At 35.0% G+C, this 27,461-nt stretch overlaps 1 protein-coding gene across 5 annotated transcripts in view; it reads left to right on the plus strand.

Moving 5' to 3' along the window:
* Nucleotides 1–27,461, plus strand: part of EMB2804 (tubulin folding cofactor B) — a 316,373-nt gene that overhangs the window by 70,860 nt on the left and 218,052 nt on the right. For all 5 annotated transcript variants that reach the window (XM_089809401.1, XM_089809404.1, XM_089809403.1 and 2 more), the window contains exons 4-5: nucleotides 3,231–3,349; nucleotides 6,832–6,893. In XM_089809401.1, coding sequence (XP_089665527.1) covers nucleotides 3,231–3,349; nucleotides 6,832–6,893 — 181 coding nt within the window. The remainder of the gene's footprint in view (nucleotides 1–3,230; nucleotides 3,350–6,831; nucleotides 6,894–27,461) is intronic.

Genomic DNA, 27,461 nt, shown 5'->3' on the forward strand with positions numbered 1-27,461 from the left:
AAATGAATTAAATTTAACCTTTAGCCAGCCAAAAAAAATGCTGTGTGATGCATTTTTGACAATTTTTGCCAGATCTGCTCACTATTTGCAAAATCTAAAAGATACCCAGATAGTTTTATGGGGTGGAAAAAAGTATGTAGGAATAAGTTTTTGATTCGAATAGTAGAAAACCTAAATGTGATACAAAATAAAAACATCTCTACTCTTTTTTCTGATTTTGATAAAATGAAAGCCAAATTTGAATTTCTTGAGCCTTCTGAACCCTATGGAACAACTGAAAAATTCACTAGGTTGACTAGAATGATGCAAACACTTGGAGTTTACAAAATACTTGTACAAAACAAATCTTAGAGATCAAAATTTTCCCTCAAGCTCTACTACTCAAGATCATATGGAAATGCTAGAGAAGAACATATTGGCTTTGTTGGAGACTTGCAAAAAACTTAGTAGCCCCCCAAATCTCCTAAATATGGAAACTAAATCTATTTTTGCACTAGATCTGCTCTGATACCATGTAAGAATCTAAAACGATCAGTAATCTAGAAAAAATAGTGCTAATGAATATAAATAAAACTGTGAATGTAAATGATACAAGATTGAAATAAAAATACAAAGTAGCTTTGAAGAGAGAATTGCAAATGCTAAATAAGCAAAATAGCATTAGGAGAATACAAGAACAAAATCTACAGAATGCAATAACAATGCAATAGTATGAAATAAGACTACCTAGGAGCGAGTAAATATAATAAATGAAAGAGAAGAGTGGTTGCAAATACAACCAATGGGAAGAGACCGGCACAATAGCCTAAAAAAAGCGTTACTCTAATGGAAGATGCCGATGCCTTGCATCCACTCATACTAATTATTCATTTTATGTAATATCCCTGTATTAAAAAAAGATTTAATAATAAATACTAAAAGTAAAAGAATACATAAAATAAATTATAACGCTATAAGTATAATATAATAAAAATGAACATTAATAATATATGATACAATATTGTATTTATGAATCAATATAATAGTACCTTATTTTAAAAAAATTAATAATTTGATAATGATAAAATTAAATATAAATAAATAACAATTACATATGATATGAATTCAAGATATACCATTAAATAAATTTAAATTAAAACCTATTAATAAAACATTAAAATATAAGGGAAGGACCAATAGACTGAATGACTTTGTGCATGGACCTAGAATACCTACGTTGAGTATAGAGATTATGTTGTGCTAGAAACCATAGCAATCACATTAATGGCTAAATAGGCAATGTTAATACAATTTCTGAATCAACCTTGGTCTATACTGTGATTAAACTTAGGCCACGTGACCTTAACATTCAGTAGCAAATGGAGATATACCGATACTATTTTGGTCAACACATTCAGACATGGTCGACCTGTTAACAATAACAGAATAACGGGATCAAGGATGAAATAGAACATTAACTATCATTTTAGAAGAATTTATTCAATCTCCTGTAATATAAGAAGGCAGGCCTAACATGAGAAGTCAGCACTAATAAACAAATCTAATGGAGGGTGCAATTAGTATAAGGAATATGCGCACTTACGCACAGACAGTCATGTCTTTTGGCAGCGTGACCTACCGTTCCTTTTACAAGATATATAAAAAGACATTAAACATTCAGCCTTGGAGGGAGGACATTCAATGTTTGATATTCCATGTACATTCAGCAGATTAAGTTAAAAACCTTACAGCTTCTAGTGAATTTATTCCATTTTTAATAGGAATCATTCATCACATGGGCAAATAGATTCCAATAGAGATAACGATATATCATATATATATATATGTAGACGTCTTGGGATCTCTTTCTGATCATATCGAATACGAAGACAATAGACTTCATCTCTGGTGTCACTAGCAGCAGAGGACAAGTGCAAGCCTCCTGAGTCCAACCGTTGGTCTGAGAACAAGACCTATTATTGAAACTGAACCACTGAATTACTATAGGCATGTATTTGAGGGAAACACCATCTTGATCCAGATCGAACAATCCAAGAGTTACAGCTGGATAATAATCTAGCATGCGATCAGGCACAATTATACTGGATTTATAGAGTAAGTAATAAATGAGTTAAATAACAGAAGTAAAGATGACCAGTATTACGTCAGATCTTCATTAATACCAACATTAGACCCTCACATAAGGTTGACCAACAAGGATTACATTATTGAAAGGATCCCTTATCACATTCAAGACTGGAATAAATATACAACCTTATCTACATTCAACTTGCAGATTCAAATTAACCTTGTTAGATAAATCAGAAATCATTCCACTGCTTTAGGTGTGAAGACATAACATCAATCTACTTCAGTGCATATCTAATAGTTCAATCAAGGATAGAAGTAATATTGATAAGAACAAATATCCTCTAAGTGAATTCATAAACATATTTATTGCTATTGAAAATATTTATAGATTCTATAAGTGGTATCAAATTTCATAATTCAAAGTAAGAATAGACAAGTCAAGATAATTATCCTAAAATTTTAAGATAACTTAGAAGAGGGGACATTACATTTTATTATCTAAGCAAGCTTAATAAAAAGTGTTGGAAAAACCTAGGAACATGAAATTTACATGAACAATTTTGTTTGCACTTTATGTCCTTAGGTTTGGAAACTTTGTTGAGTTTTACCAAGTGTAGAGGATGAGCCAAATTTTAGGTCTGTTGAGTTGGAGTTTTTGAAACAGGCTTCCAATCTTTTGAATAACCCATTCAAGAGCCTTCATCATTGCTAATCCTTTTGCATGTTTTTTGGGATTATGAGGTCCATTGGTAAGATTCATTAAGGTTAGGATGCATTTTGGCTCACAGGCTACCTCATTATCAAGGATGAAAAAGGCTTAACTTGTTAAAAGGAATGCTTTTTTCATCCCGTCGTGTCCTTCTTTTTCCCTCTAATTCTAGAAATAAATTTTCAAAGTTTAAAATTCAAATCTATGCTAAAGTCTGTACTTTAATTACTGGCTTAAACTTAGGTTCTAAGTATATTTTTACTATTCAATATATTAAAAGATATCTGAACAAAATGGTTAAAGGGGCATGTGTCTAAGCACACAACCTTATGAAGCGAGGTTAAGAATATTATAAGTAGTTTTATTGCAGCTTTTGTTTTCTTTTTGAGTGTCTGACAGTATTGCTCTTACTGTATTATTATTGGGCTCTCTCATCTGTTGATCTTTTCAGGTATCGCATACATATTTTAGATTTAGATCCGTCCTCTGTGACAGCTGGAGGCTGGTTGGAAGACACTTCACTGGTGGAAAAGTTCACCATTTCTGAAGATGCTTATGATAAGCTTGATGGTAAGTAGTGTATTGTTACATATGTTGAACTTATGCCTCTAACTTTGAAATAGCAGATGTTTTCTTCAAATTATTTAAGACTTATTATAGTCTTGATGTCTTCTGTGACTTGAACAAATGTGGCAAGATTCCCAAGTCTTCAGAAAAGTCCTAAGATGCATATACCAAATAAAGTATATTATTATTGTTGTAAGAGTTGAGTTTGTGCACTTTTGACTGTAGGTAGACTTGTTATGAATACAACATTTTAATTGAGTGGCAACAAAAGGCCTTAGAAGTCACATATATATACAGTACAAGCAATAAAATTGTAATGTCCCCAATTTTTAATGTAATAATTTAATTAAGTTAATTAATCAATTGGTCCCGAAATATAAATAATATAATAAGAGGGTCTTTAAATTAATTATTTTAATTAATAAATATGGGGCCCAAAGTAATAAATAATAAATTATGGGCCGAAGACCTTTTAATCCCCTAGACATTTGGTGGCCTATATATGAAGTGACTAGGCATTGTAAATCGCCATAGATTGGTTTTGACTCTTTGTATTTCCAAAAGCTGAAGGCTGAGGGAATGTGTCCGCAGTTTCGAAGGTGGAAGACCCCCCATATTTTGCTCGTCGCAGTTTCAGTGGTTCAGCAGTGCCACCCTATTCTGTTGTCAGAAATATCATATGGATATTTCACTTGTGTGCAAGATATGTCAATTGTCGTCACTTGGCGACTACTCTGTATCTTCTTGGATCTTGTCTGATGCATATGAAAATTGAAGTATTGTCCTTATTGGATCTGAAAATACTGTATTTTGTATTTGCTTACTTTAGCGTTAACCAATTTGGTGAACACGCGATCTAGAGTTCTATGGTCATGCTATTAGATGTGTCTATGGTCTATCATCAATTATCAAAAATTCATATGCACACCAAAGCATATCATTGAAAGATTCAAAGTGTTTGGAGCCTGGAAAGTAATAAGTAACACTCTGCATGACTCTGTATGGTGCCACATTTCCTAAGGGAGTTGCCAAGTCCTTAATGCCATACTGCATAGTCAATACTGTAATGCCTCCTCATTTCTACTGTACGGAACCTTACCCTGACCATATGTCATTGTCAACTCTGTATGTTTTTGCTTCCCTTGATTGTATGTTGCTGTCACTCCACCGTACAGGTTGATTCAACCATGGTACAAGCTATTCATTCACCATACAGGTCATCCTTACCACTGTACAGGCATTGCCACCATCTGACCCCCCACTGTGCATCTTACTTAGCACTGTGGGTCTTCCGTATGTCCATTGACAAGTGCACACACTCTACCAAAATCATATTGCCGCGAGGTTATTCACAAGTCATTTCAGCATACAATTGGAGAAGCAGCCTTACCTCTGCCTTCAAGCTCATGACAGGTGCAGAATCAGGGTCACTCTAGTAGGCAGGCCTTAAAACATTAAAAAAATTGAGTAGTGTTTTTGAAATATTCCAAACTAGGATATTGTCTCAAATCTGATTAGTGTTTTCAATTTTTGCCAATATTTTGCTTCATTTCATTGCAAAATAACAACATGCAAATATGCAAACTAAACATGCAAATGAAATGATATCGATTTCCAAGGAAATAAGTGATTTTAAAGATAGATCTATTGAAAATGATTCTGACATAAAGCATGCATGGCTGTTTCATCATATATATATATATATACATACATACATACATATTACAATGCTAGAACATGCATAAGTTTTCCTCCAAAGCCTGTTTAAAATGATGCAAATCTGCTCAATGATAAACCTTCAGTGAACCCACCTCTCAAGTAGTGTTGGGTTTTTGCCCAACCTACAAATATCCAAGGGTTTCCGTCCTCAGATATGGCTGCTACTGTCAAACCAGCAATGATGGAGAAATTATCTAGTAACAATCCAACATATCATACAGTATGAGACTTCAAATCCCAATCTAACCTTTAGTAAGAATCCCTAGCCAAAAAGCTATTGATTGTCTTCTTATAAATTTTTATTTAGCAACTTAGGCAAATAATAATATTTGCCTCACATTTACTATTTCACCCCGATGACCTAGGAAAGACTTAAGTCATAACTTGAGTTGGTCCTTTTTTGATAATTGTCAATAAATAATTAAATTCATTTTAGTTATAACTATTTCTTTTTCCTCCTTTTATTTAATTAAACACTTAACCCTTTAGCATATGGAGAGAATAGATAATAGGCTAGCATTAGTCTCTATTTATTTATTGACATGCTACCCAAAAAGGGGGCATTAATGTTTTAATAGATAATTGACACTGGTGCAGTGTGAGCTGGGTTTGGGCTTTTCGCTATGGTTAGATGTATTTCCTAGAATACAATGATTTGGATTTGCTGAGGAATAACTAATAAGCAAGGTTGCATGGAGAGAGGTTGTACTTGTGTACTTTAAAGATGGGTACAATATGGCTATTTTTTCAAAATAGGAGATGAGGTTACTTTGTGCATGTCAATATTTTAATATTTATTTAATATTTTATAGAAAGTCTGAAATTATAATGACATGGAGTTTTCAAGACAAGAACAGTAATAATGTTTACCATCAACCATTAACTTTGAAGATTAAGAACACAAATTGAAATGTCATACAATCATCGTATCAAAGTTCTAATCTGATTAGTGATTACATATTAAAATTAAGCTTGGTAAACAACAAAATCAAAAATCTTAATTGAGGTCCTTAGCTATAATGTCCTCCACAAAGTGCCCCATTGAGTACCCAGTACTTGGTTACGTTTACCAGTACCGTGTATGCATCCTAGGGGTATGCGTACAAGTACCCTTTCAACACTGGGAAAAAGTAGTTTGTGAGTTATTACTAGGAAGGATCTGTCATTGTAGTAGGGTATTCTATTCCTTGATTAGACTATTAGAAGTTTATAGAATTTTCTTAAGCAGTAGAATTACATCCTTCATCTAAGCAAATAGAATAATGAGTGAAGATTTTTTACCCATTTCACCCCACAAGTTGGTTCCTTTTAATGAGCAAAGTTTCATTCCTTCCTAAGGTCATGCTTTGTGGGTCCTCTTTTCTCGTGGTTGCTATGATCATGACACTTTTTACAATCTGTTGATTTACGTGTGGCACATCTCTTTGATGAGATTTGTCTCATAAATATTTCTAATCTCCTTACAATCTGCTTGTTGAAGATGATTCATTTTGTTGTACATTGTCAACACATTGGAGCTCTATATCTAACATTTGGGAAGGTTGTGCCTCACAACAACTCAATCATTTTGTCCTAATAAATATTGGAAAAGGGAAAATCTTGTTTTTTAAAAATATTTCTCATTTCTTTGTTTTCACAAAAGCCCTAAAGGTTCATACAGAATAAATGTTTTTCTTTATATATAATATATTTTCCTTTTGGATTATGATTCACATTCAAGGTTTCATATCAATGTTGACTGACCCATTTTTTTGCGCTACTTGTAGGTACCGCTAGGAAGTTCAAGGAAAAAATGATTTCTCAAAATCCTTCTTTGTCTCGACCCAAGGTATATTGATCCTAAGATCTGATATAAGTACATTGATATGGATGTTTTGATCTCTATTTAAAAGGACAATAAATACAAGAGATCAATTTTTACCATTCACCATCAAATGTACCATCATATATTTCTTCTTTTAGATTAAACATAAAGATAAAACTGTAGCATGACTTGGCACGGATTATACCTAAAAAAAATGAAAATCGAAAAATATTAAGCTGTTTGATGTAAAGCGAACCTAAGATTGACTTCCTAAATCTTTGATCTCAAGCAAAGTTTTGTTTTGACTTTGAGTACAATTACAGATCCGTACAAGCAATTGTCATGGGGTGATCGTGAGCTCAATCTTAATGGAAGTACAAGTGGTAATATTGATGAAGCCAAACTGCCTATATTTTATTGTTTTGTCACATCATAAGAACATTACAAAATATTTAAAGTGGATACTTAAATTGCCTGTCATTTTATATAGGCAATAGTTTTGTGAAAACACTTTAAAAACGTTTTTGGTAGTTTAGATAGAGTCCTAAAGACAACTAGAATAGATATACGATTAAATAAGTTTTAATTAAAGATTTAAACGTATTATTAAGAGGACATTCAACTACAAGCCTGATATCAAGGAACTATCAACACGTCTTGATTGACTTATCACCAATATTCACAGCACAACTATGATGAATTCAGAAGGTACAATATCAAAATCATTGATTATTTGTTGAGTTCATCATGATATCGACAAAGATAGTTCCATGAGTTACGAGAAATGCATTATCATCAATGGTTTATAAATTATGTTAAGCTGTGACAATGACCATTAAGGAAGTCATGGATGGAGCCCAAACGTGGAATAACAATGTCAATGGTATGGACATAGAACAGATCTCACTCCCTGTCTACAACAATATTGACAACATCTTGAATACCAATTCTTGAAGACTCTAAGTGCGCAATTCACATCCTTCTAGTCACAGTGGAGTGCAAAGCGATGGAGTTATTACGAATATGGGAATTGGTAATACACTGCAACTGTTGGAACGTAATTATCAAAAACGACCAAGCAGAGACCAAACTATGGTAACATAAAAATTGATTGCCTTTGAGGGCAGCGGGTACATATGAAGGCAACATAATGGAGGACGATCAAAGACTAATAAAGAGCAATCCACATTCGATAAAGAGGATTAAGAGTTATGTTATCATCGATCAGCCCAAACAATGAATGGTGACTATATTTCTCAAAAGGATGATTGCCAATTCTATGCAGTCAACACATTCAGACATATGACCCATACAAAGTTGTTGAGTGAAGACAAATGGTGACTATATTATAAATGCATGTCAGTGATATTTGGTGCATTTGGGATCATATCCTGAGAAGATCTTTAATAAAATACTAAGTGGCAACATAATATGCAACGAATGCTTATATTAAGGAAACAATCTCACCGACACATTGGTGATTACGTATACGAAGAACTCAACAAAGTCTATAATATATTGCTACATTAGATTTAAAAGAACGATGGATAGTTATAAAAGAAAGATGCAATTAGAAATACAACTGATAGTTATTGGTATCTGTTATAACAGATTCACTGCCTAAGAAGATAAGATAACTAATATATCTTTTAGTTAGGAGCAAGTGTACGATCATTAAGGTTCAACTACTTATCAGCCAACAGATATGAATTTTTTAAGGAAGAGAAATAGCTCTCAATGAAGAAGAGAAGAAAAGTATATAAGGCAGGTCAGAGTCATTCAACAAGATCATCATTGGAATTTTTTTTAATAAAAATTTAATCCTTATTGGATCTGCTCAATAAAAGCAATTTCCTTTGGCATATTGATTGCAAGTTATACATTGTAGATTATAGATTACACATTGATCGAATGTATAGAAGGATAACGAGAAACATCATTAAAATTTGAAGCTGCAAGAACCAAAGTATAGATCTGAAACAGCAGCATATCACTCATAGCGATACTAAATTTTGATTTTTTAAATTGTCACATCATCTACAGAAAACCGTTGCTACAAGTAATATCAATCAATTGCATAGTCATATCGTTTATGTCAGACAGCATCATCCTATTATCACTATAAGTGATTAAGTCAGCACGTTTGTAGCATATATCATATTTGTATATCCAAAAGTGCTATTAAACCAAAATCATCTTGCATATATTTATAACTTTATATCAGAAATAGCAGTTGATAATTCATATAATTCCATCATTTCATTTAAGTGCAAGCATTTGATAGAGTAAGAAGGAGAAGCTGAGGTAATTGTACATTTTGTTGATTTTATGGTAGCTATGGTCTAATTTCCTCAAGCTGACATAGATAACATAAAGATTGTGATGATATAATTATTCTGATATAACAATTATATTGATAATTTAATTATTATATTATTATTGTGATAATATAATTATATTTATTATGATTATATATTAATTAATGTATGATTAACATTTAATTAATGGGGCCACATGTGAAAAGTGGCAACGTTTGGTGAAAGGTTACCTCTCACATATATAATGAGATGTCAAATATCATTTGTAAGTAACAGTTGAATATGATCGTAGATTGAAATACTAGGATGCTTGAGGGAGACAATAGCATATTGTCTATGGGTGGGAGGGCAACAATGGAGTTATTGCCTATGGCTGTGGTTAAACGAGCATGGGAAATCAACATACAAAACATTTAAGAAAACAACAACGTGGTATTAGAGCAGCTCAGTCGTAGGGATGTTATGGTGCTGAACGGTTTCTGTGTTCTAGGGAAGGCTGCTACAAACAACAAAAAGTGGAGCCGAGCAGATGGGGCATTCACACCGGTGATATCTCCTTTGAGCATCTATTTTGTTAAATAAAATAGTGCATGTTACCATATATGGTGAGTCCATTCTATAACGATGTTTGCAAACACTTGTTTATTTTGTAGCAAGATATATAATGAGCCTCCAATAACTACTGTTGAAGACATTTGTTTAGTTTAAGTGCAGATCGTATTGACTCCACTTGCATCTACAGTTTCATCTTGGAGTGTACGTGAATTGGTATTACACGAGGATTTCAGCGTTCCCAAGCATGGTCAAAGTGGGTATATCTGGGTTATAGGATCCTCCACCCAATAGTGGAATACAAAGTTCCTATCACATTTGATATTGCCACAAAGTCTTTACATTGTGTTTGTTGTATGATGCCACATCGCCACCACAGGGAGAAGGCACAAAACGAAAAAAATGACCAAGCAATTAGATACGCTAGTGGTGTTTGTTAGAACTCACCAAGGGTATGTGGAAGGTTTTGACAAAAGCTATGTTCCCCGAGGACGTGTCCCCCCCAAAAAAGCCAGTGTTTCGCGGATGGGGACATCCCTATCCCGAGGACTTTATTGGGGACTTGCATCTGTCCCCAATTTTTTAACACAAAAAATAAAAAAACTAAACAAAGATGTCTCTTTTGCTGTCCCCATTTGCCGTCTCCCCCGTCCCCAAAATCAGCAAAAAATTTTACCATCCCAAAAACCTGTCCCGCTGCCCCCTGTTCTCCCTGTCCTCGTCTCGGAAACTCGGGGGAACATAGGAGAAAAGGCATTTGTGTGAAGGTTCACTTATAAGAGTTGAGCTTATGATGTCATGGGAATAATTTGATGTCTTCAGTTCATCCTCTTATAGGATAAGGACTTACTTATCTACCACTCGATCTCTGGGGATTTTTAGTGTGAAAGTATATCTAGTGGGCGCATGACGAAGGTATTGAAAATATGTCTTTACTTCATCTATGTATATTTTAGAATGAAGATACTTCCATATCATATTTGCACTACAGAAGCGGCCAAGAGGAAACATAGTTTAGATGGTTTTCAAATAGTTGTGAAGTTTTGTGTGAAATCAAGATGCATATAATATCAATGTGTAATCACAAAAAGCTTCATGTCAAAGTGTATACTAGAAGCGATTCTTCAATCTGATATAAAAAAAGCTAAAGAAACATATGATTTATGGATGAGTGAAAATAATACTTCTCTAGAAGCAATTTTTTATAAAGCATTTTGGCAAGATTATTAGCAGCAATACTGGGAGAATAACATCATTGCAAAGTCTTGTAGAGACTTCAACTAGTGATTTGCAGAGATCAAAATCTTCATTGCAGAATGACTGTCTTCCCAAAGATTTGGATAATTGGCATCAATTCTCAAAAGGATCATTGATCGATACTATTGTTGCATTTAGATCTACAATTCAAATACCGGGTAATATCAATTCATTTGCTCCACTGATTGACGCTTCCACAAAGGCGAAGTGAATGCTTCAGATAATTACATATTTATTCAGGCTTTGGCAATTACACTCAAGTATCGACAGTCATTGTTGGTACCAATGATCAGTATTCTCAAACAAGACAACTAGCTTTGACAATTAACAATAACTTTGTTTGATTGGAGATATCATCTGATAGAGACATTAAACCAAACTATACATTGTGGGAACTAATACAGAGCGGGTCCAATATCAACCTAATAATATTTTGTTCCTAGAAAGTCTTTCCTTTACATGATCCTCTCACGAAAAACTTGGAGACTCATATTTGACAACACTTAAACTTATTGGTTTTATCTAGTGATCATATCAACTAAGATGACTTGTTGATCATCAAAATATTACAGTAGCACAATTCATATATTTGTTTGCATATATGGAGACAATTCCTTTGATTGATCACATATTCGGCATACAATTCATTGACGGAAGCATCGTTTGTACTGTAGATCATCGACCATCTTTGTATTTGTGCCTTCCAATATTGATACGCTACTAGTGGAAGGCCCAAGACACATTTTTATAATTGATTGCACATCAGTTTTGATAATCAAAATTGATCTCTAGATTTTGCAATAATTCTCTGTTATCATTGAGTGTTTCATGTGTCACATAACTCTTGGGACATTACGAGCATGAGCACTACTAGCATAGACAATACTCTACATTGTAGAAAGAGATAACAAAGGAAAGAGATTAGTCATCGATGACTCATCAAGATGGCTATCTCAGTTGATGAGCCGAGGAATCAAATAGAGGAGTTTCAGGGCAACACGATTATATCAAGAGCTCTAACTTGTTCAACTTGGAGATTAAATGTTTCAACAAACAAATAGATGCCACAAAGGCATTCACAGGTTGATCTTGACTAAGTTTGAGAGGGTATAGAAAGATATTATACTAATTTTGGCTGGGCACATTACGATGGCGTGCTTCTATCACAGAGTGAGCAACTAGAGAGTTTTCTTCTATTAAGAACACCTTGTTAGAGGACTTCAAATTTCTTCGAAGAGCTACCCGGTTAGAGGATTTAGACTTCAAATCCTGTTAGAGATCTTGCACACCTTGTAAAGAATGACCTTGTGAGAGGGTTTAACTTGCAATCTTATTAAGGCTTTCCTTGAGATGGACCTACGATGAAAATGATCTGAATATGGCACTTCTTGTCTAATAGATCCATTTTAGCTCTGGTCAATATTCATCTTATGCATCAAACAAACTAATTTCACAATTACATGTTCGTCTTATGCAAAAACTTGATTTCATGATGAATTTATAAGTTCTTCATCAGGGTTGGTAATACGGTTTTCACCACCTTAAATCATGTCCGCCTACCACCCAAATCCTCCACCGACTGTGCCAATAACCAATTTGAATTCCATAAGGTTGATCCCTTGAATACCAATTGAAAATTAAGTTCATGTCGGCCTTATGATTGACTAGGTGATTGATCAAATCAAATTGTTCTTCATGTTTCTTGTTCTTCTTGGCAATATCACTTAAATCTACAATAACTCCTACAAATCTTTCGAGTAATCTATGTGATTGGAAATACACTTTGATTTGCTTGTGTAGATGAGATCTCCATGACTGCGCACCTTAACTTGATCTTTAGCTTCAGATTCAATTTGCTAAATTGGAACACTAGCTATTCATCAGTTACCTAGATACTTAGACAATTTAAAGATTTGACCCCTCAACTTGATCGGTATAACTGATCTTAAGCTTTCCCAACACATGTTGCCGACAATGACAACAAACCAACACAATTCCATGATCTACATGCAGATCATCTATATCACATGTCAATAATCCCCCCTTTGGTATTGATGGCAACACAATGAAAATTTTGCTACGTGCCAACTAATTACCCTTGACCCTTAGAAAGTATCAGAGGTTTTTTTTACATAAGTTTGTACATTCATGCACTACTCCCAACATATCACTACTCCCCTTAAAGTAATATTTTTTTTTACATATTGCACTACTCCTTTAACAATAATGATAAAGGTAAAATAGAAGTAAACAGAATATTATTAATAAAATAGTAGCAAAATTGGTCGTTATATTACATTATATTTATATTTGACTAAATATAACCTTAAAATCTTCCTTTAGATTCTTCAAATTCAGCTCCCATCCCTTCAAATGGTTCTCAATAAGGGCAATCTATCCATAGAGTAAAAATGCTAATTCCTCCAACTCATTTGATGTAGTTACCAGTGGCACTGTTTCCGTCAGACCATGTTGTAAAGTATCTATCTTTGGAATCAACAAGTTTTGCAACATCAAGAGATTGGCTATCTCTTTGTCCTCTTCATTCTGATTTTATGGCGACTCATTATTCTATGTAGTTACCTTGTTGCTATAATCAGTAGCTAGTTCTTGCAAAGGATCGAGGTTATCAATAAGATACTGAAGTTCCTTTAGCACCTCATCTCTTGCTTTTACTATATCCTTGGTAAAATTTGAATGGTTAGAGATAATTTTCAACATTTGACCTCCTCTGGTTGCTGTCTGTACCTTATTAATTGCCAACAAAAGTGATTTGCAATTTGCAACAATTGACTGAGTGCGCTTAGCTTCCCTCTTCTTCTCATACTCTTTCTCTGCTCTCACTACTGCTAAATCTTCCAAGGTTTTCGTTCTCTCACTGACTGTAGTTACCAAGTGAGCTAATTGATCTATATGTGGTGCAGTCTCATCATATTCCACTTTGGTCATTAACACCGATTGGATGTCTCTAGCCTCAATGATTACCTGAGCTTCCTTCATCTTTTCCTTCTTGGGCTTAGACTTGACAACCATGGCATATGCAATCATCTTATCTGGGCTCATATTAGTCAAATCTATATATCCCTTGTTCAACATTTCATCTGCATCAATGCTTTCTATGGACTGGGATGAAAGAATTCCTTTTACCTTTTTTGTTTCCTTGCCTTTATCTTCTCGGGTTCTTCCTGTTATCCTAGAATTTGGCTTCCCTTGGTCATAGCTGGACCACTACCAATGTTCTCTAGTTCCTTTTCTTGCTCCTTGCTCGTGAACATCCATGTGTTCATCTTGTACATGTACCTTAGGTATGTTACTTGGATTGTCCATCATACCTGGATCAACATCAAGTGTAACATTTATACCATCAACTATATACCCATCATCAGTTTGTACGACTACTAGATGACCTTTTGGTTCCTTTACCGGTTCACCCTCATGAACTTATTCATCTTTATCCTTGGGTAGATTTAAATATTCTCTCAATAAGTTGTTTGTTTCTTCATCTACCATCTTGGACACACCAACCAATAACTTTGTTGCTCTAGATTTGGTTTTGAATAAGTGCCTTACCTCTTTCATCATATCATCAATTGCTTTAGTTGCTGCATTTGGCATGGGACTTATCAAGACAAATTTGATTATTTGTTTATCCTGTGCTAGGATTACCTTCCATCTAGCATCTATCTTGTACAACTCATCTAGGATTTGACTTTGTAATTGCACTAAAACTTGACTAAGTTTGTGCATACTTGCAGTTACAACATCCTCAATCTTAGTGTGATCATCCTTATCAAACAAGTGATAATACTTCTTTTCACCGACTAGAATTCCATACTTACTAACAATTTGAATAAGAGAATTCACATTCACTACCTTTTCAGACTTAGTCTCTACAAACGTAATCTCTACAGACTTAGTCTCTACAAAACCTACTACTTTGGTTTTCTTACCTTTTGACTTCAAATCCTCCACTTCCTTCTCTAACTTAGTTTCTTCACTGTCATCGTCAACAATCACTTTTTTCCTTTGTTTTCTTCTTCGTCTTCCTGGTTGTTCCTTGAACTGTACTTGGTGCCTTCTTCACTGGGGGAGGTTTTGGCTTGACAACTTTTGCTGCTTGCTTGGTCTGGGTCTTCATAGGTTGAGAGGATTTATCCTTAACCTATGTGGTCTTTCTTTTTGTCTACCGGTGGGGACACTATCGATTGCACCAACTACTTCAACATCATCATCATCATCATCATCATCATCAAGGACTATACTTGATACACTAGCCTTCTCTGCAGTGTGTCTTGCTCTTGCTCCATCTAATTATTCCTTGGTAAAGCCTTTCTCAGTGAGGAACTTATCAAGTTCCTTCCTTTATTTTTCTAGCTACTACTGGTTGCTTCAGCTCATCATGTACTTCTTGATATTTTTTTTGCATAAGTCCCAAACCTTGGTGTATTAGGATCTATTGTTCACTTAGTAACTTCTCAACATAGAGGATAATGATGTCTCCCTCCACCTCATAACCCATTGGTATCATCTATGAAATTATGGGCTCAGCTGCCTCCATCTGACATGTGTCGGTATCAACTAGGAAGCATATAGAATCTGTATATTATTTACAATCTCAGAGTGTATTCTTTCCCTTTCATGCACTCTTTTGGAAATCCTTGAAGTAACCCCAAATTGTACAAATGAAGTTGTTAACATTCTGATATAGCTTTTAATATGAATGTAAACATGTGTACCTTCTACTCATTGAAGGTTTGGGAACATGTTTTAAAAAAGAACAAGCACATGATTAACTCACTATATTTAAATTCCTGTCTCTTGTCCTCCTTGATTTTCTCAAGATTCAGCATCAGTTGTTCTCTCATGGCTTCTACAAGATGCGACTCATTTTATTTTACCACCAAATAGGCTATATGACGCGAATGATAGATCTTGTACCCAATTGCCACAGAGGCAAACTTTGCATCTTTATCTTCTACGTCGTTAACTGACATTGCACGTCCATCCCATTTAGATTTAGTTAATCTGATGACTTCCTTTTTACGGATTGTGTGTAGAATAGGTATATTATGGTTGCACACAGATCAGTTACTACATGTATAGCCTCCATAGTGATTTTCATAGGGTATGTCTAGTGACATAAATTGATTGAGGATCTTGCTCAACACATACCTAACTTGCTCTTCCTCAAAATCACTTGGATGATGAACCATGTAGCATAACCCTATATCGACGATTTGTTTGTGCTCATCCTTAAGCTTCAAGTTGTCACCACAGAACTTCATGTTGTAAATGGGTTATAGTAGTTCCTAAACTTTCCAGTTTGCAGTGGATATATTACCTTATGGCTTCAACGTGCAAAACACCATAAGGATCACTAGTTAGGGCACTAACGGGATCATTTTCTATTGTAATAACCCCAATAGGTTATAACTTCTTCAAACACCAAAAATCTTTATACTTTAGTTGTTTGACATTTCGTCAAACACTTTGCAAGAAAGCTCTGATACCACTATAATGGCCCTCCTCAAATCTGCCCTCAAAAAATGTTGATGAAAGCTCAAGGAATTTCATTAAACAATTCACATGCAAGGGACGTATGACTGATATAGTTTTTCAGCTGGCTTTAAATGACTCTTTTTCAATTTGCATCAATGAGAATCTTGTGCTAGAAGACTCCAAATGGACTACACAATGGCCTAACATGAGTGTGGTACTAATTTTTGACAATATTCAGTGCATATATATGATCTAAGCATGAGAAATGAACACCTACAGCCAACTGACATTTTAACAAACAGTTGGTGTGCAAACTAACTAGTTGATAAATAATGATATTGAATTGCTTAAATGACACCAGCAACTATTATCTTCTTAATTTGCAATGAAATTTCTAATACAATGCTCATGAAATATGGCCAAGACTTTTGGCATTTACATGGATTACAAAATGATAATGCTGTTATAATGCACACTTACAGCTGAAACTTATAACACCCTAAAAAAAACAATACTAATAAAGGAACCTGGTTGTAGATGGCTGTAATAATTTTCTTCAATGCTGCTCCTTCTGTTTTGCCTTTCCGATTTGCTTTTTCGAACTGCTTTTCCGGACTGCTTTTTCGGCTTGCTTTTTTGGTTCCGCTTTTTCAGACTGCTTTTTCGGCCTGCTTTTTTGGTTCCGCTTTTTCGGGCTGCTTTTTCGTATCTGCTTTTTTCAGACTGCTACCCTGTTGAATCTCAAGACCATATCTTTCAATGGCGTCAAGATTTTGAGCTTGAAGAGATTTCGTCCTTCAAACTATTGAGACATGATCTCCGAAAAATTTCCCAATTTCTTTGATTTTCCCAAGCATGCTAAAATAGAAGCTCTTCCATTTCTCTTATAGTGTTCTCACAAGAGCTCCATCTTTCATTTTCTCAATGTGGGATAAAAGATAACTCCATTCATGTAACTTATGTCTCCAATGTGTTATAAAATAAAGGGGACTCTTTTAATTTAAATATTTCCCACAAACTATAGTCTATGCATTAATAAAGTTAAATATTTAAATTTAACTTTATAAAATAGCTTTATCAGTGCATAACAAATCTTATCAATGATAAACAAGTCTTCATGTCGATTTTGAACAATTACCATTGACATACCGCTGCCACAAGATGTCCGACCATATCCAAGATGACTTACTATAAATAGTATGCCCAAAGTTGCCTCAAAACCCCTTAGAAAGACCTGCAACTGAAATTATCTAGGCCAAATGGCCTCTAAGCCCCTTTAATGTCCTGGTTAGCCTACGGGACCGTGGGGAAATAGGCTAACGACAACATCATGCTATGAATGCTAAAAAGGGGACATTACATCTATCGACTTATATGAGTGCCTTCTGAACTTAGGATACAACCTTTGTGTAATGCCAACTATGGTAGGTGTAATCATCTTAAACTCTCAAACCCTGCAAATTTCCCAATTAAAATTCCTCTAATACGAGGAGCTAGGGTTCTTCAACAATGTTTATTGAACTTGCTTCCAAAGCTGCAAACAATTTGCCTTCTGCTCATATCCTCTTTAACATGGCTATCTCTTCTAAAACAACTCTTAAATTATGCAAGGTGAGAAATGAAGTGACAAAAAGACCTTTTATTTACTCATACAGACATGCAATAAATGCTTTTACCAATAGGACTCACGTTTTCACTTACTAACTCCAAAATTGACACCAATTGATCATAACATCATGAAATTCACCAAATTTGTGTAATACTTTTAGTATTACCTCATTGCATCTTACAATGCTATTATATCTGGCGCACATTCATGGGGCTATTCTGAAACATATTCAACAATATTGCTTCCCCTAAGCCAATAGATAACTTAGGTTGATGATGAAGTTTTCACACATGGTGATGATGTGGTGCTATAGGTGTCTTGCTCCCTTCATTATTGTCTTCTTTCTTCTTCCAAGTCTTCTTCATTTGATCTCTGACTTCCTCAACATTAACTAGTTGCTTGCCCTTTTGATTCTTTGATCGGTTGGGTGATTGGTTTATCAACTAACATATTCTAGCAAGATGTCTGATCCAATGACAATATAAACATGCCATGCCTATTTTCTTCTATGGTCTTGCATTTCCCCTTGGTGACCTCATTCTGTAGTTCATAGCTAAGTGACCATGATTGCCACACACTGAGCATGTGACATTGAGTTGCCTTTCGTGGTTCATTGGTGGCCTTGGAACATTCACTTTTGAGCATCTCTTGCTCTCTTTTCATCTTGATGATGGATCACGTAGTGTGATTCGAAATGTTGATGGTAAAAATCTCTACACAATCAAATCCAGAAACAAATATATTATGCACTCATTAGCTTTGCGGCCATATTGTTTGCATGTATGACAATATTTGTTAAAGCTAACATTACTAGATCTATCGTTAGGCCTAGATCTGCACTCACTTGTAGTATGAACATACTTGTAATAGTTGTAGCAATATCCATCAAAGGTATGGTGCCTAGTCATAGGTTGACTTCTACAAACATTAGCTGTATAACCAACCGTATCACAGTTGAAATAGACAATTTTGTAGGGTTTCATACCAAATTTACTTGGATTCACCTTTGGGTCTCGGTTGGGCTTCTTTGTTTAAGATGATTTACTAACTTTGAATGTGCTTTGATCGGTAAATCCAAGTTTTGCAATCTCCTTGCTTCTCCTTTGACTTCTCAACTACTCATCAAGCTTCTTAGAACTTCAATTGTAATTTTTCAGTTTCTCATTGACTTTTCAATCTTTAGTGCACTCTTCAATTTCTCATTTAGGATTTGTTGGTTTTCTTCACTTGTATCATGGAGCCTTTCATGCATTATGGCATTTTCTTGTTCAATCTTGAAAAACTCTTCCTCCTTTTCCTCTAGGACATCTCAACAACTTTCTTAGCTTCTTTTGCGACTGTCTTGGCTTCTTTTGCAACTTTTCTTGTTTCACTTGCAACTCTTCTTGCTTCCATCTCTTTTTATATCCTCATTGCTCGACTTTCCATTTCTTTCCTTAGGTTTTTTTTGTCTTTTCTCAACTTTTCATCTTGCTTCATTACATCTGCAATAGCTTCCTCAGATTCTTCACAATGATTTTTTGACAAGTGTTCAATGTAATCTTTGCTTTCATTGCATTGCTCACGAAGCTCTTGTCTCTTTGCAAGAGATGTCTTTAGTTGATCCTTCAATTCATTGATTACATTTTCTTCTTCTGTAAGCTTCCTTTTTATAACTCTCCATGTCTTCCTTAGGGATTGCATCCAAGCTGTTAGGCTTCTTCAATGAAACTTGGCTCCAATAGCAATTGTTAGGTCCCAAAGGCATTGAGAGAGGGGTGAAGTAATGCAGCCAAAATCTAAAACACCACTTGCATAACTTTAACTATAAATATCATGCAAAAGAAAGTATCACACATAAGCTAAACACATATAGCATTACATACAAGGAACTCTTGACACAAGGATTTTTCCCATGAAATCCTGGTTAGAGGGTGAAAACCACGTGTGGGAATGATGCCCACTATTTTCCACTAGTGGTTTTGTGTAAAGTTGCCTTGATACGAGCAATTACAATACCTTGGTAAGGTATAATCGGTTAAGAGTATCATTAGCCTAGTTAAGAGCTAGAATCAAAGTTTTGTTAAGAACACTCTGTTAGGGGATTTCAAACTCCTAAGAGCTATTTGGTTAGAGGATTGAGACTTTAGATCTTGTTATAGATCCTGCACACCCCATTAGGAATGACCTCGTTAGAGGATTTAACTTGCAAGCTTATTAAGGCTTGCCTTGAGATGGACCCAAAATGAAAATGATCTGAATATGGCACTTATTGTCCGAAAAATCCACTTTAGGATTGATCAATATTCACCTTATGCATCAAAAAAACATACTGCACAACCACATCTTTGCCTCTCATGCAAAAACTTGATTTCATAATGAATTTATAACTACTTCATTAGGGTTGGTAATTTTTTTTTCCACTGCCTTAAATCATGTCAACGTACTACCCAAATCCTTTAACCGATCGTGCTAATTATCAGTTTGAATTCCATAACGTCCGCCTTGAGTATACCAATCGAAAATAAAATTAATGTCATTCTAATGATTGACTGGACATTTGATCAAATCAAAACGTTTGTTTGGTTTCCTTTTCTTTTTGGCACCATCATTTAAATCTACAATAACTCCTGCAAATCTTTTGGTTAACTTGTGTGATTGTAGATTCAATTAGATTTGCCAGTTTAGATGACATTTCCATGACTGTGCACCTTAAATCGATCGTCAACTTCAAATTCAATTTGCTAAATTGAAACACTAGCTATTCATCAGTTGCCTGGATGCTTAGACAATTTTGGGATTTGACCCTTCAACTTGATTAGTATAACTGGTCTAAAGCTTGCCCAACACATGTTGCCAACAATGACAACAAACAAACACAAGTCCATGATCTACACACAGATCATTTGTACTAAATGCCAACACTTTTGGACTTAGGTATTTTAATATCCTTATTCCAAAAGCATCCTGTATAGAGTTTTGCTGTTAATTAGATGTCCATAACCCTGACGAGGTTATTGCTATGGTCATTTGCAAACATTGCTCTACCTTTAGTTATTTTTATTTAATAACGACGGTAAAGATATTCACGCACCCCAAAGTCAAATTGTCTCATTTTTGTCATAATACGAGCAATTTCCATTTCAGGATATTCTCGCAAGAGGTATTCAAGAAATAAACCAAACAAATCTACTAAGAGAACAACAAATTTTGTATGACGCATTGCCTTTCTCACAAATTGGAATCCCTTTAAACTAAACTAACCAAAGAAAACACTTAAATTGAGGTGAACTAAAAGACTAAACTAAACTACTTGGGTCAAATGACTTGAGGAAAGCCAACAAACTGATACCCTAAGACAAACCAAACTAAACAGCTAATCGAACCACTAAAACAAATATCTTGTCAACTAAGTCAAGGTAAATTAAGATACTGCCTCAACAAGGTAAGTAGACTAAAGCAACTTGAAAGGAAGCCCACTCTAACCTTCTTGAGCCAAATGGTCCAAGACAAACCTACTCTAACTATGTACAAGACGCTTAAAGTGACAACATTGACTAGATAGATATTTACACTTGATCTAACATGGCTTTTATGGCAAATTGGCTAGGGTGATATATGAGGGTTGTCATTTATTCAACATATAGCTTATTTTGAGAAGGCAAAATGAAAGGATAAGTTTGAAGGCGTAATACTTAGAAAATTGTCGAAGTACATATCAACAAAACAAAGAACAATCAACTTATTTTGTTTAGCTCAGTTCACTGGAAGCACTTAGGATTGTGTGCATGGTTAAAAGCACTAAAGATTCGACTATGTATGGAAGGAGTTATGGCAGATTAACTAGTAACAGGTTACCAGGACAAAACAAAGTAAAAGGCATAATAAAGGCATTTTGGTTAAGACATTGTTTTGGTTTACCAAAACAATTACTTGACAATGTTGCGACGACAACCTAGATGTTAACCCACGCATGGCAAAAGATAATTTAAAAGATTTAGCAGAGTATCAAGCGACAAGGCTGACAAAACAAAGTTTTGGGTATAAGGGAAGAACATTTTGTTTGAGTGAAGTGTGGCATTGTATTGTAATGATATAATGTTTTAATGCGCATTCTTTGTGATCAGTGTAAATGCGCATTTGATGCTTGTACAGAGTAGAACCATTGTATGATCAGTTTTGAAGAAGGAACCAAAAGGATAGATTAGATATTGAAGATATCAACACTATGTAAAGGTTTTTGTGTCTATCTCTATTGATAGCATTATAAATCTGTAGATGCATGTTGAGTAGTGGGTTCTTCTTGCACTCTTTTGTATTATAATATGGTATACCAACTTCTAACTGGGTTGAGGCTTCTAACAAGGCCTAGTCCTCTAACAAGGACAAATACACTATACTAATGTAATAGATTCCTAATGGGGTCAATATATTTTACAAGATACTTTTGATTAGTCGATCGTTTTGTGGGTACCATCCCCACTGGGGTTTTCCCTTGGCTAGTGTTTCCCTAGTTAACAAATAATGGTGTTATGAGTTGCATTGTGTTATGGTTATGTTTATTTTTTTAGTTTGATCATATATGCAAGTTTAAAGATTGTTAATAATATCCATAGTTGGGCAAAAGTTTTTGGAATACTAATTCATCCCCCTAGTATTTCTTATTTTTAATGGGCTTCTCAAAATGTTTAAGGGTAGTAGGGCTTGGGTAATGGTTCTTAGTTTGGCAAATTTATTCTTGTGCTTTGATTTTTTTGGGCACCTCACATTCAAACTAAGGAAATTTATCATGTAAAATCAACAATTGAGGAGGTTCATTTGGTCCATGATGAATCCATAAACAAGTTGTCCTTCCTAGATCGCCATACTGAAAATAGCTTTCAAAATTTTCATTATTTGAAGCAAAGAAAGAAAACTTGGCGTGATTTGAATGACGTCTTTTGTTCAGACTCTCGTTGGTTATTTGCAGTTTAAAGAGGATGCATCTGATGGTGGATTTTCCCTCGGGCATCAATATCGAACTAGATCAGGGAATCAAAACAAGATCTATCATTAAGTCAAGCCTATGAAATATTGCTTTAGGTGGCTTGTCTTTGTACAACACAAACCATGCATCTACGTGAGTCTCCTTGAGTTCATCTTCAACAATCAAGATCTCCTTGATAATCTCTCCTTCAAACATGTCCCCAAGTTGTTTAAATACAATATCAAACTGTAGCACTGGTCCAAATTGCTCCCTATCATCTTCTCTCATGAGGTTGCATGTAGACTTTTCTTTAGGAATATCTTTTAATTCTTCATGTGTTTACTCATCAAATATGGCTTCCTCAATAATGATAGGAGTATCATCAAACATCTCCATGAATTGTTCGTCCAATTCCATCTCAAGTGGCAATTCCTTTGGAGGTCAAAGCCGATGGCGAATAATGCCACTTGCAACAACTTGCTTATCTTGCAACATAATTGGCAATAATTCAAAAGTTTCCATGATGCTCTTTAGCACCCCCTTCCCCCAAAGAACATGGTAGCAGCGATGTTTTGCAATGTACTATCAAGTTCATATTTAGATTCGCTTATTGTAACTTGCAATTCTTTCTTCAAATCATCCACACAATTATCTTCTTCTTTAAGGGTGTGTTAAATTCCTTGCAATTCATCCTTACCTTAAGAATTTGACCTTGTAAAATGAGAGAAAGTTCACTGAGGGTCACTTCTTCAAACTACTTGTGATCTTCTATTACTTCATGATGTTGATCTTTGACATGTTGTCTCTTCCTTAGATGAAATTTATTGCTTCATTGATTTTCTTATGAATTTCTTCTCCTTGCAATGTAATGCATAAAAGTCGATCCTTTTCTTGGTTATCCTGATCATGAAACTCAACCATGCTACCTCGTACTCACTCATTTTCTTCATCATCCTTTAGTTTCCAACTCCAGTGATGGATTCCTTCTTCTTTTGATATCCAACTTGGAAGCCGAAAAGGATCTTTGCTAGCCCCCATTGATATTTCCTCATACCAACCCATTTGGAATTGATAAGTCAATCGTGTCTAGATAAGATGGGCAAGTAGATCCCGAATGTGGAAGGCTATAGAAAATAATCAACTACTTCCCCCATGACCACATCTTTGATATACTTCTAAAAAATGAATTCTTCCTCATAATGCCAAATCTACCCTTAAAAGGAACAATGCATCTCCTCATGTACAATGGTGCCATGTATTCTACACTTCCCTAATGCTACAAGTTGAGTTAAATGACATAGATGCAATTGTTTGTTCAAATCAAACCAAATGGGAAGAATATCTACCTGCCTATTTATTGAGAAGCCTATATATTTTTTGGATTTTCCACTTTTAGAGAGATTTTCTCATCCCAAATGCAACTTTAAAGCTCAGTGCTATTTACATCCCAATAATGAACTTTGTTTGTCACCTCCTTGTAATGCCATTTTTTGTTGATGTAAGTTTTGTTCCACTACAACATGCATTAAATACCCAATGTTTTGAGGAGAAACATCAAACACTCAATCCTCTCTTGATATAGGGTCATTTGTCATGCTAAGCTTGCAACGTAAGATCATGAAATGATTTTAAGGTTCCTTCTAATTGTGGAAACTTGCTTAGTGAAATAATGTGCTTTGCTGGTAATCACTTAGGGGACTTACACTATTCAGTGAGTGGATATCAACAATTTGCAGTTATGAAGATTTATCTTCACAATGTGCAATGAAAATATAATTTGATCTTCCACTTCGACTTCGACTTCAACTTAAACTTGCTAACTTCAATTACTTCTACTCCTAGCCATGAATGCAAGGAATCATGGATGGACTTGGACTCTATTAGATGTAGGTTTATTAGCAACTCAACCAACCTAGTGCGAGCTTCTAAGGAATACTAAAATGTTTTTCACATCAATATCTCCTCGTCATTCCCATCGAATGGAAACAAACTAAAGATTAAATATAAATTGAAGATAAGCGCTTATAAGCATTGGCTAACCATACAAGGCACACTTAGAATTGACAAGAGACTAGTGGCCTGGTTTTGTCGAGTCAAGCAAGTAAACATCCACAAATACTCTCATCCAACTACACTACTTCTAAATAACATGGAATGAAATCCTAATCTAAATGAGAGATGCAAAGAACCATGCAATACTAAAAAATGATCATATATATCCACGATGAAGACCAACAATGAATAGAGAACAATTTTGATAGTATTTTGGAAACAATTCTCTAACATAACTTTCCTACTCTACTCTAAAACTAGTGAGTTACAATGAGGAGGCCTTGGCCTTTTATAGTAGTCCCGAGTACAATTAGTGACCAAGATTAATTTGAAATCAAGGGCCAAGTTTTCAACTGCCTGCTACAAATATTAAATGCCCGCCCAATTACAATCAAGCACCACCTTGTGGGCCAATAGAAAACTTACGTTGCCTTCATGGGCTAATAAGAAAATTGAAAATTCAAATCCATAACAACTAGATAAGTTGCAATGACAGGTGGACCAATGAGAAGAGAACACTTGTAGGAGAAGCCACCTCATCACCTTGGGAATTGTGCTCGTCATCCCCATTTTCCTTTTCACATTCAATGGATATGGACACAACCTCATTAATAATTTCCATAGGGACACTTGGCACATTTTTATTGGTAGAGAAAATGGCTACCACCCCATCATACTCATTTAGAAACTTGATAAATACCCTTCCTTTGCTGACAAGAAGTCATTATTAATCCTTCAATTGTGATGGTTCATCTTCTCAATTGCTTATTCTTGAAATTTCTCATCTTCTTTCCATAAGAGTCTCTCACTTGTCTTAATCTTCTAAGTTGTTCCAACGAATGGATTTCAGCCCAGCCTTCTTTCCAATGCCATATTTTAGTTGGTGTGATGGAAGGTTTGCATACCATCAAATGCCTTGATTTTCTAAGTTGCCTCCTTGGATGTGTTGATTCCTTTCGTCTCATTGTTGATAAATCTCTCTCCTTCAATTTTATCATATGCATCAATCCTTTGAACTTCAGGATTTGTGCTTCTTGCCCTTGTTGTTGGGCCTGACTTCCTTTCCTTTTGGTGTTTGATCATCTTCAAAATTGTCATGTGTTGGCACGTCTCCCACCTCCTTGGTTCAAGGTCTAGCCTTTGGATTGTTTCAGCTCCTCTCTCCATGCCTGGCCCTGCAGCAAACAAATATAATTAGAATTTTATGCCCTTTCAACCAAATCTGATCCTCAAAATCAGATATTAGTACAAGTCAAGTTACTAAACTCAGAACTTATGTCATTTACATCAGATTTAGGAAATGAACTAATTTAGACTCTTTGCGCCTTCAGAGACTCCAAGAACTGATTTAATGTTAATGCTAGGAGCTCTATTACTAGTAATTCTTACCTTAATTTTATCTACGCTTAGCCGAAAGATGTGATTAAGATGCAAAATAGATCTGGCACACAGTTTTGGAAATGGAAGATAAACCTCAGTGAATACTGGCAAAATCTAATGATCTCATGGTGTGACCAATTTATTTATTTATGTCTGAAACCTCTTGTAAGATTTGGATGGTTTAATACTAACCCATAATTCAGAACTGAGATCAAATCATGTTGAAATGAAGTCAACATCAGACCTGTAATCAAATAAATGTGCTATTGAAAGGCCTTCTGGAATCATAATTAGACATTAGGTGATGGGAAATGAGCTCTCTTTGATGTTGGTGTCCTGATGTTGCTTCCAAAGTGATTGATTTGGGGTGTCCATGCTGTCCCTTATGCAGATGTAGACTAAAAACATGGGTCAGACCTCTTTCATTCGTAACAATCATACTAATAAAACAACCTTCCTCAATCAGCCCCTACTAGTTCGAAATTTCTGCCCTTATTTTGCATGCGCAATGAAATTTTTTTCTACGATGAAGGCTAGATGCCTTGTTTATATACTAACGTCTGGTATGGAGCAATCACCAATGTGTTTTGAATTGAAGTGCTTGCAAACCTCCATTAAATGGGGCTGTCTCGAATTTTGATCTGAGGGCTGGTAATAAAAGTCATTCACTTAAATATCAAGCCTTCACACTGCATAGATTCAAAATGGGCATTTAATTTGATGCCTTGATTTGTAAACTTCGAGGTTATGTTTAAATAACAAGGCTTGCATTGGCCCTTGCACTGATATCTGCATTAAGTATCCTTTACATCCTTTAAATAGCATTGTGTTTTGTGCCCAATTTGCATTGAATTAATACTTTTGTACCTTACCTTGAGTTTAGTGCCAACTCATTATTCAAATTAAAACCTGGGCGAATGGATTTGGGGCCTTATAAGGCCACACTCCACATGATAAAGGGGTGGCATTTGATTATTTAA

This window comes from Cupressus sempervirens, chromosome 11 (assembly GCF_028749045.1).
Source record: "Cupressus sempervirens isolate cs-2001-9-10 chromosome 11, ASM2874904v1, whole genome shotgun sequence".
Lineage (NCBI taxonomy): Eukaryota > Viridiplantae > Streptophyta > Pinopsida > Cupressales > Cupressaceae > Cupressus > Cupressus sempervirens.